This window comes from Terrapene carolina, unplaced genomic scaffold (genome assembly GCF_002925995.2).
Source record: "Terrapene carolina triunguis isolate 2854851 unplaced genomic scaffold, T_m_triunguis-2.0 Scaffold51043, whole genome shotgun sequence".
Lineage (NCBI taxonomy): Eukaryota > Metazoa > Chordata > Testudines > Emydidae > Terrapene > Terrapene triunguis.
The window spans coordinates 2,698-13,949 of record NW_020715394.1 but is presented as its reverse complement, the minus strand read 5'-3'; the positions used below and the strand labels follow the sequence as shown (position 1 = coordinate 13,949).

Genomic DNA, 11,252 nt, shown 5'->3' with positions numbered 1-11,252 from the left:
ACCAGGAGCAGAACAAATAGGAGTCCTACAGGAAGAGAAAGCACTGGGCAGGAAAGAACAAGGTTACAGAAGCTAGGTAACGGGGCTCCAGCGAGAGAGGTCACTCAGCACCAAGGCTTGACTTGTGCCGGAATACTCCGAAACCCCATTCTAGCACATTTTTGAGGAGCTGGAATGGCATTTGGGTACTGCCGGTATCACTTAGTGGTGGAATTGGAAGCATGTTCCAGGGGGAGGGATAGCTCAGTGGTTTGAGCATTGGCCTGCTAAACCCAGGGTTGTGCGTTTAATCCTTGAGGGGGCCACTTAGGGATCTGTAGCACAAATCAGTACTTGGTCCTGCTAGTGAAGGCAGGGGGCTGGACTCGCTGACCTTTCAGGGTCCCTTCCAGCTCTATGAGATAGGTACATCTCCATATATTATGGGGTTTTTTTCCTTTTTTTTAAAGGATGGAAGTGCATTTTTTAATTTTTTTTTCTTCGCTGCTTTGCAGCAGGTGGCGCCTTTTTTAATGTGTTCTCACCCCCTGCTCTTAGAACCTGGCTACGCCACTGACTGTCGGGAACAATCCTCCAAAGTCTCAATCCCCCAAGACCTGGAGAAAACGGGACATAGGCTCTGAAGTCACGTGGAGTACGTCTACACAGCATTTTGGAGCAAGCATCCCAGCCTGGGCTAGCAGGTCTCGCACTAGTGCTCTAAAAACAGCTTTAGAGACAGCTCTGGGAAGTTTCAGCTCGAGCTGAAGCTCGGGTTCTGAAGCCTGAGGGTTTGGGTGGGCTTTTATCAACCTGGGCTGAGAGACGTGCTCCCGCGCACTCCAAAATGCCGTGCAGACACACCCTGAGGTGCTTTCAAAAATGTTACTTAGGAAGAGTTAAAAGTTCTTTTCCCTCCGTCTCTAATTCCTGAGCCTCTACAAAGCCTGGTAAATCCACAGGAGAACCAGACAACAGACGTAGCTCAGTTACCATCATTTCAGAACTTCAGCCATTTTGGCATTAGAACACTTGGCACTGGGAAAAGGAAACCCCATGGATTAGGATTATTTTTATCAACCTTGGATTTTTGTTTTTTCTCATAGGATTTCTGTGTTTCTATCCATTCTCTAAGCTCAGCCTCCTCTATTTCACACCGACGTGGTCTTTCATCTTTCTCACAAAACCTGGCTTTTACCCTTTGAAGCTTCTCAGCCTTTTCATACACCTCATTAGTGTAGAACGGTTGGTCTTTATTCTCCTCCTCCACCATATCAGCAATCTTAGTCAGCAGCTTTTCAGCCCAGGCAGCCCGTTCATCCCTTGTAGCTTTATTGTTGAAAGTGCAGTATCGGCCCTGACACTGTTCGAGCAGCTGCAGAAGATGTTTGTTACCCAAGTAGGAGATACACTCCTCCAGGGTTCCACTCCATAAGTCTTCTCTGCGGGTGAATAAGATGATTGTGTACTTCATGGCCTCGGGGCCAAAAATCTCTTGTACTCTCCTCACGGCGCGCTGGTCTTCCTCAGTGAAACGGCCCAGCTGGGTCACCAGCACCAGAGCGTGGGGGCCTGGGGAGGAGAGTGCGACACAGCGACAGATCTCATTGGTGGTTTGTTCACCAGAGCACTTGGTGTCAAAAATAGCAGGCGTGTCGATAACCACAACCTTCCTTCCTTTCCAGGTCCTGATGCCTTCACTACAATTCTGCGTAACAGGCTTTGCCGCCAGTACAGACTTAAACGTCTCCTGCCCAAGGATGGTGTTTCCTGTTGCACTTTTCCCACCTCCACTCTTACCGACGAGGATGATCCTCAGTGCTGATTCCCCAGTGAGTCGGCTGCTGCTCCCCAGCCCTGTTGGGAACAAGTGTGACAGATTCAGAACATCACTGCGCAAGTACCAGAGAGGTGGCACAGAACTAAGATTTGTGGCCCTGTGCTCACACTTGGCTTAATGCTTTAACTTTCTATGGAAGGGTAAATGGGTGGAGAAAGGGGTTACTGATCTGGTTGTTAAATCCTAGAGGTCTTGGATCCAAATGAATCCTGCTGAAAGTGAAGTGAGCTTACGTCTCATCCTAGTGAAACTTTATTACATTGGGAAAACCTCGCACAGCACAGCACTTTGCACCATCTGGTGAGGACAGACCTAGGACTGGAGGACTGGGGAGTGCTGCATTCAGGACTGAGGCCTGTTAATGGAGCTGTGTTCGGTCCCAGACAGAAGCAGCAGACGAGGACTGGAGTTTATTGGCACAGCCGTGGGGCCAAGGCTGGAGAAGCGCCGAATGCAGCAAGTTGGGGCTGGTTTGAAATGAGGCTGGGACAGGATAAACTGGTGATATAGAGATGGATGGGGAGGGAAGGCTGCAGCCCCAGGATTGGAAGGGGAGAGGTGCTGTGAAATCAGATTGAGGTTCATGGGCGGATCTCTGGGATACATGCGCATGTCACTTGACTCTGTGCCCATTGTGGGGAGTGAAAGACCCCCAGGAGCAGGCCGAGCCCTTTCTGAGAGATTGGCAGCATCCCCAAGAGGAGGTAACCCCAGCGCCCACCCTGCAGCACACCTAATCCAGCCAGTTCTCACTAACAATGTCTATGGAAGCGGTCAGCAACCTTTGGCACCCAGCCCATCAGGGTGGGCCTGGACGGTTTGTTTACCTGGAGCACCCACGGGGACGGAGCCCCGCAGCTCCCACTGGCCGTGGTTCACCGTTCCCAGCCAATGGGAGCTGCGGGAAGCGGCACGGGCCAAGGCTCCGTGCCTGCGGACACTCCAGGTAAATAAACTGTCCCGGCCCACCAGCAGCTTTACCCTGATGGGCCGGGTACCAAAGGCTGCTGACCCCTGGTCTATGGACTCAGCAGATCCTCCTAATTACCAGCCGGCGCAGTGTCCCGTATCTCAGTAAGATCAAGGAACTAGCAACATCCCTAAACCAGGACACAGCTGTCTACACCCAATGTGCTGGACTCCTCCCAGGCAGGGATCAGGCCCGGCCATGGAGCAGAGACAGCTGGTATCAGTGACCTCCTCCCACGCACAGAATGGGGGACATGGGTCTGGCTGTGGGGTTGGAGGTCACTGACCACAGCACGGGCTGTCTCCAGGCGCGGTGCTGGTAGCTCCGTGTGCCAATGGGGAGTGTTCTGAGCTGCTGCTCCTCAGCATCACCCTCACCGGGCCCCTGCTGCCTGGCTCCCAGGGGTGGGGCAGGGCAGGGCAGGGAGAAGGCAGAGGGGAGGTGATGGATGGGAGGGAGGGGCCTGAGCGGAAAATCAGAGGGGCCAGGGGCGGGGCTGGTAACCGGTGTGAGGGTGGGGGGCTCACAGGAATGGAGAGTAGAGGGAATGGGGGGTGCAGGAGGAACAGGGCTGAGAGGAGCTGCTGGGTCCCAGTCCCACCACCAGGGCAGACTGAGCCCCCGCTGCCATTGCTCACGGGAAGGGGCGGGGTATGGCCTGAACTCCTGCCAGTGGCAAGGGGCCAGGGGGAAGCTGGAGGAGGAAATGGGGCCCTGTGAGGAGCTCCCCTCTCGAGGGTGTGGAGCACATGACCCAGAGCTCAAGCTGATACCTGAGAGCCAGGAGGGGACGGATGAGAGAGAATGAACGTTTGGGAGGGAGAGGAGGTGGCAGTGAGCATGGGACTGCAATGAGCGAGGTGAGGAGAGGGTCAGAGTGACTGCAGGGGTCACTGGAAGGAGGGCAGGTATACATTAAGAGGAGAGGGAAGGGGGAGGGGAGGCTGTGGGTCTGAGATTTGAGCTCGAACACTCATTCTGCACACAGAATAAAGCAGAGACCGCTGGCTGCTGCTCCCCCTCCCCTGGAGCAGGGGTTCCTGCCTGGGGGGCCCTGCTGACACCACCTCTGTGTGTCGGGGCTGGGGGCATATCCTGTGTGTGATCTCCTGCCACCCCACGTCAGCTCCAGTGGCGTAGCCAGGTTCTAAGGTCAGGGGAAGCGAACACAGAAAAAAAGGCGCCGTTCCAACCCCTTCCCCAAATCCCCAGCCCCGCCTCCTCCCCGGGCGTGCCGCATTTCCCCTACACCCCCCCTCTCTCCCAAGCTTTCGCGCGGCAAGGCTGGGAGGGAGGGGGGAGCAGCAGCGTGCTCAGGGGTGGAGGAGACGGAGCGGAGGTGAGCTGGGGCGGGGGGCGCGAGTGGAACCGCTCTCTGCCCCAGCTCACCTCCGCTCCACCTCCCTGGGCCTGAGCGCGAAGTTGCCGCTTGCTTCTCCGCCCTCCCAGGCTTCCCGCGCAAACAGCTGATTCGCGGGAAGCCAGGGGGGAGGGGCGGAGAAGCAGAGCAGGGCGGCATTCAGGGGAGGAGGTGGAGTGGAGGTGAGCTGGGGTTGGGGGGTGGGGCGGGGAGCTGCCGGTGGGTGCTCTGCACCCACCAAATTTTCCCCATGAGTGCTCCAGCCCCGGAGCACCCAGGGAGAGGCACCTAAGGTGCCACTTTTGGATAATGTGCTCAGGGGGAGCGCCCGCTCCCTCTGCTCCCCCCCTAGCTACGCTAGTGGTCAGCTCTATGAGGGTGGTGGCGAGACCCTGCACCCAGAGTCCTGGGCTGAGGTGGTGATAGGGACGGATTTCCAATTAGGCACAGTAGCCACATGCCTGGGGGTGCCGGCATTCTGGGGGTGCCTACAAGTTAAAAGTGGGTTAAAAGTTTCATTTTTTGTGGAAAACACCAGGGTCAGTGGTGGTGGTGGATGGGCACTGAAGATGCTGTGCCTAGAGGTGCATAAGGTGCAAATCTGTCCCTGAGTGGTGGCGGTAGGCGCTCTGCTCAGAAGGGAGTGAGGTGCAGGATCCATCCTGGACAGGACCCACCTGCCTGAAGTCCAGCCGCAGTGATCCAGAGAGGAGGGAGGCCCCAGCCTGCACAAAGAGGAGCAATGGCAGGACCCCACTAGCCCAGCACCCAGCCTTTGTGTGGCTGGCCCCACCCTTCACCACCCTAGGCCTGGGCCGGGCTGCAGCAGCAGGGCCATGGCACGGGGTGAAGACCCATGTGAGGCCGTAACTAGGATTCTGGGTTGCTGTACCCTGGCCCCAGTCAGTGTTCAGGGATGACTGTAGAATGCAGATTGACTGACCGGAGGGATTCAGGAGGCTACAGATAACTGGGGTTAAACTGAATAACTCCGGGTGAATGTGAGGTGTGAGTCAAGGAAGAAGATGGAAGGGGGTGGGGATATAGAGGCTGCTCTTACTAATGAAGCAGATGTGGAGCTGAAGGAAGCTAGAGCAGAGGCAGGAGTTGATGAGGAGGGCAAGGAAGGACGGGAGAGCTGAAAGAGTGGACACACAGTTCTGGGTATCTTTGCATGGGAATAATACCCAGTATTATCCAGAAAAGAGATGGCCAAAGGGGTGACGGACAGAAGAGGGAGACAAGCGTTAAACCAAGAGAGGGGAAACTGCATAACAAAAGAATGAATGGTGGAGAAAGGCCAGTGCAGTTACAGAGAAGAGGCACTTGCATAGTTAGGAGCAAAACTCAGGGCTGTGTTCTACTGCAGGGTTTTAGTAGGAGATGTTTGCCTACTGTAGTGGGAGAAGAGGGCCTCTGCCATGCACGGTGCACTCCAGCATTCAGCAGTCTGTGCCAGGAGCCCAAGAAGGAGATTTTTTTTCTAAGGCTGTCAATTTATTGCAGGTAACTCATGTGATTAACGCAGAAAAATGAATCACGATTAATCACAGTTTTAATCACACTGTTAAATAATAACAGAATAGCAATTGAAATTTATTAAATATTTTTGGATGTTTTCTACACTTTCAAATATATTGATTTCAGTTACAATACAGAATACAAAGTATACAATGCTCATTTTATATATATTTTTGTTACAAATATTTGCACTGTAAAAATTATAAACAAAAGAAATAATATTTTTCAATTGCCCCCATACAAGTACTGCAGTGCAATCGCTTAATTGTGAAAGTGCAACAAAGGTAGAATTATTTTTTATTACATGAATGCACTCAAAAATAAAACAATGTAAAACTTTAGAGCCTACAAGTCCTCTTAGTCCTACTTCTTGTTCAGTCGATCGCTCAGACAAATAAGTTTGGTTACAATTTGCAGGAGATAATCCTGCCTGCTTCTTATTTTCAGTGTCACCTGAAAGAGAGAACAGGCATTCGCATGGCACTTTTGTAGCCGGCATTGCAAGGTATTTACATGCCAGAATGCTAAAAATCTGTATGCCTCTTCATGCTTCAGCCACCATTCCAGAGAACATGCTTCCATGTTGATGACACTCGTTAAAAAAATAATGCATTAATTAAATTTGTGACTGAACTTCTCAGGGGAGAATTGTAGGTCTCCTGCTCTGTGTTTACCCGAATTCTGCCATATATTTCATGTTATAGCTGTCTAAGATGATGACTCAGCACATGTTGTTCATTTTAAGAACACTTTCACTGCAGATTTGACAACACACAAAGAAGGTACCAATGTGAGATTTCTATAGATAGCTACAGCACTCGACCCAATTTGAAGTGCCATCCAAAATCCGAGCGAGACAAGGTGTGGAGCATGCTTTCGTAAGTCTTAAAAGAGCAACACTCTGATGCAGAAACTACAGAACCCGAACCACCAAAAAAGAAAATCAACCTTCTGCTGGTGGCATCTGACTCAGATGATGAAAATGAATGTGTGTCAGTCCACACTGCTTCGGATTGTTATCGAGCAGAACCCATCATCAGCATGGACGCATGTCCTCTATAATGGTGGTTGAAGCATGAAGGGACATATGAATCTTTAGCACATCTGGCACGTAAATATCTTGTGATGCCAGCTACAACAGTGCCATGCAAAGGCCTGTTCTCACTTTTAGGTGACATTGTAAATAAGAAGCGGGCAGCGTATCTCCCGCAAATGTAAACAAACTTGTTTTTCTGAGCCATTGGCCGAACAAGAAGTAGGACTGAGTAGACTTGTAGACTCTAAAGTTTTACATTGTTTTATTTTTGAGTGCATAATTCCACATTTGTAAGTTCAACTTTCATGATAAAGAGATTGCACTACGATGCTTGTATGAGCTGAACTGAAATATTATTTCTTTTGTTTCTTTTTACAGTGAAAATATTTGTAATAAAAATAAATACAAAGTGAGCACTTTGTATTCTGTGTTGTAATTGAAATTAATATATTTTAAAAATGTGGAAAACATCCAAAAATATTTAAATAAATGTATTCTATTATTTACAACACGCTTAATTGCGATTAATATTTTTAATAGCTTGAGGGCCCTAGTTTTTTCATGTTTATAATTAGGCTAGAAGGTGAAATGGGGGAAGGAGGGGCCAAGCAAGGAGGGTGAGCCTGGGTATGACAACTGGCCACGTGTGCACTACAACAATTTCAGTACAAGGGCCTCAGTTCAAGAAAGAACTTAACTTTAGTGTGTGCTAAAGGACTTTGCTGACTGGGTGCCTGGAGAGGGAGAAAAGCCAGACAGAGCGATCAGAGCTTGTTAGGTAGGTGAGAAGAGTTAAACTCGTATGAGATGTTGCTAATAAAGGTGGAAAGGGGGCAGTAGCCGGTGAAAGAGAGGAGATCTCAGGCGGGGGTTCTGAGAAGGATGATGGCAGACTCCATGAGGGGAGTAATCAGTGGATCATGAATGATAATTGCTGCAATATTGGAGACAAGTGGTGGGAGGTCGTAAAAGAGCTACCTGAGTTTAGGAGGACATATCACAATCCTTAAACACTGGGGGGTTTCACATAATGGAGTACAGAGTCAGGGAAATGGTAGGACCATCCAGTCTAATAGTTCTTTCTCCAGCATCTCACCTTTATAGTTCATTGGGGCAGATCCTTGTCTCCTCCCCACCAAATAGAAATGAATTTACCTCGGCAGTCAGTGAAAGCAATCTCACAGGCCTGTCTACAGTTACGTGACGTCAAAGTGAGGGACACTTCAATTAAAAGCCTCTCAAGAGTGTGACAGACTGGTTGCTTCATGGAAATAGTTGTTTAATATTGGTGTAGTTGAAGTGAATTCAGTATGTTTGGGAATACTTTGGGGGTAATTTCAAGACCTGTTTGCTGATAAGTTGATCTCTTGTCAAGGTTTCACTGTATGTGATGTCGGTAAAGAGCAATTGCTAATTTCATTTACTGACCCTTATAAAATGTTCGATACTGGGCTGCTCTACACTAGAAAGTTAGGTTGACCCAGCTACATCACTCAGGGGCATGAAAAATTCACACCCCGGAGAGAGGTAGTTAAGCTGACCTAAGCCCCGGCGTAGACAGTGCTAAGCCGACAGAAGGATTCTTCCATTGGCCTAGTGACCACCTCTCGGAGAGGTGGATTCACCACTGTGATGGAAGAACCCCTCCTGTCAGCGCAGTAAGTGCCTGCACTGAACTGCTACAGCTGTGCCACTGTCGCATTTCTAGTGTAGACACGGCCTGAGAGAGGTGCGGGTCTCCGAGTGGCCCAGATGCAGGATTTAAGACAAGCAAGTTTGAAAATTTTACCCTTAGTCTCCAGGTGCTACAGGAAAACAAATGCTTATGAGTCTGTCGGGTGACAGCAGCAAAATTCCTTTCATGACTTTTTAGAGTCTGTGGGGGTGTTCGGGAAACAATTTAGAAGGAAGTTTGCAATGGGACATGTCAGCAGAAAAAGCCAGTATGGCTTTGGGCTGCAGAGGCGTAACGTCCTAGAGCAGAGAGGGGAGAGAGCCCCTAGGGCTCGGAGAGTGATCACAATTGGAATATTGCAGTCAGATCTCAACACTTCATCACCAGGCAGGGTAAGTTACAGGGGTTCTAGAGAACAGCAATAAAACTGACTGGCGTTTTGGAAGGATGGACTTGTTGGGTGGCTCAAGGATTTATAACTGAGAATAATGGTATAATACTGAGCCAAAAGAAAACGTAAGGTAACAGGAAAACTTCCTAACAGATAGAGCCACCTCTTAAGTGATAAAAGCCCCATCAAAACTAATTGCATAAAACTAATTTGAAAAAAAAAATGGAGACTGCAGAGTAGGGAACAACCCTCCAACATTTCCCAATATAGACATTCAACATGAATTAGTAGGTCTCTTCCATCCACCTCTAATTTCATTGACGCTATCAAATCTGGTAAAAACACACAGGAGAACCATAGGAAGTGAGTTCTGTGGGCCCGTGGTGCCTGGGCACCAGGAATATTCCTGGCCCAGGGCCCAGCTCCAGCAATGTTTGAGGCCAGGTCTCTCCCTCGCCCCTGCCTTCCCCCCCCCCCCCCCCCCCCCCCCCCCCCCCCCCGGGGTTTTAAACCCCCCCCCCCCCCCCGGGGTCCCCACTCATCACCGGCAGCGCAGCAGAGCTGAGCGGCTCCCTGCCTGCTTGCTCCACGTGGCTGCTGCCCCCTCCCTGCGGCCCTTGGGCGGGGTGGGTCTGTGTCCCACCCCAAGCGCCCCTGCAGTCAATAGGAACTACAAAATGGATGTAACTTAATCCCGATCATCACTGGGACAGTGCTGAGCACCTGGAACAGTGGGCTTGTCTACACTACCCACCGGATCGCAATAATTGACTGCCAAGCACTCTCCCGTCGACTCCGGTACTCCACCAGAACGAGGAGCGCAAGCGGAGTCGACGGGAGAGTGTCAGCTGTCGACTTACCGCAGTGAAGACACCGCAGTAAGTAGATCTAAGTATGTCGACTTCAGCTACGCTATTCACGTAGCTAGAGTTGCGTATCTTAGATAGGTTCCTTAGGGCTTATCGACACTACTGCGCGGGATCAAACATACAATGAAACGTACCTTTGTTTTCTTCTCTCAGCAGTGTTGATTTTTTCCTATAGGATTTCTCTGTTTCCATGGATGAGTGCTCTTCCTCTTGAGCTGTTTCCTGTCTATCCACTTGCATTTCATCTTCCACTTTGCCCATCTTATTTTTACTTTTATCTGTCTCATCTTCTTTTAGAAGCTTCTCAGGTGCTTTACACACCAGATGGTCTTTATTCCTCTCCACCATATCAGCAATCTTAGTCATCAGCTCTTCAGCCTGGGCAGCCCGTTCCGCCTCTGTAGCTTTATTGTTGAAAGCGCAGTATCGGCCCTGACACTGTTCGATCAGCTGCAGAAGATGTTTGTTATCCGAGTGGGAGATATACTCCTCCAGGGTTCCACTCCGTAAGTCTTCTCTGCCGGTGAATAAGACGATTGTGTACTTCATGGCCTCGGGGCCAAAAATCTCTTGTACTCTCCTCACGGCGCGCTGGTCTTCCTCAGTGAAACGGCCCAGCTGGATCACCAGCACCAGCGCATGGGGGCCTGAGGAGGAGAGCGCGACACAGCGACAGATCTCATGGGTGGTTTGTTCATTAGAGGGCTTGGTGTCAAAAATAGCAGGCGTGTCAATAACCACAACCTTCCTTCCTTTCCAGGTCCTGATGCCTTCACTACAATTCTGCGTAACAGGCTTTGCCGCCAGTACAGACTTAAACGTCTCCCGCCCAAGGACGGTGTTTCCTGTTGCACTTTTCCCACCTCCACTCTTACCGACGAGGATGATCCTCAGTTCTGATTCCCCAGTGAGTCGGCTGCCGCTCCCCGGCCCTGTTGGGAACAAGTGTGACAGATTCAGAACATCACTGCGCAGGTACCAGAGAGGTGGCAGAGAACTAAGATTTGTGGCCCTGTGCTCACACTTGGCTTAACGCTTTAACTTTCTATGGAAGGAAATGGACAGCCAAGGGGGCTACTGATCAAGTCAGTAAATCCTAGAGGTCTTGGATCCAAATGAATCCTGCTGACAGTGAAGTGAGCTCACGTCTCATCCTAGTGAACTTTTATACACTGGGAAAACCTCGCACAGCACAGCACTTTGCAACATCTGGTGAGGACAGACCGAGGACTGGAGGACTGGGGAGTGCTGTAGGTCAGGACTGCGGCCTGTCAATGGAGCTGTGTTTGGTCCCAGACTGAAGCAGCAGACGAGGACTGGAGTTTATTGGCACAGCTGTGGGTCGAAGGCTGGAGAAGTGCCGGATGCAGCAAGTTGGGGCTGGTTTGTAATAAGGACTGGACAGGGTGAATTGGGGGTAAGGAGGGAAGTATGGAGCCCCAGGACTGAAACAGGACGGGGTTGCTGAGAGTTCAGACTGAGGTTCATGAATGGATCTTTGAGACACATTTGCATGTCACATGATTCCGTGCCCATTGTAAGAAGTGAAATATTCCCGGGATTGTGTTCAATTCCAAACATGAAACCAGCATGCACGGCCATGAATCCTGC

General features: G+C 50.5%; 1 protein-coding gene across 1 annotated transcript; it reads right to left on the bottom strand.

The window, feature by feature from the left end:
- Positions 1-979: 979 nt before the first annotated feature.
- Positions 980-10,608, bottom strand: LOC112124118 (GTPase IMAP family member 8-like; the record flags this gene model as incomplete). Its single annotated transcript, XM_026647067.1, has 2 exons — positions 980-1,839; positions 9,824-10,608. Coding segments are annotated over 2 exons (1,645 nt in total), but the record flags the coding sequence as incomplete, so codon positions are not given.
- Between the last annotated feature and the right edge of the window lie 644 nt (positions 10,609-11,252).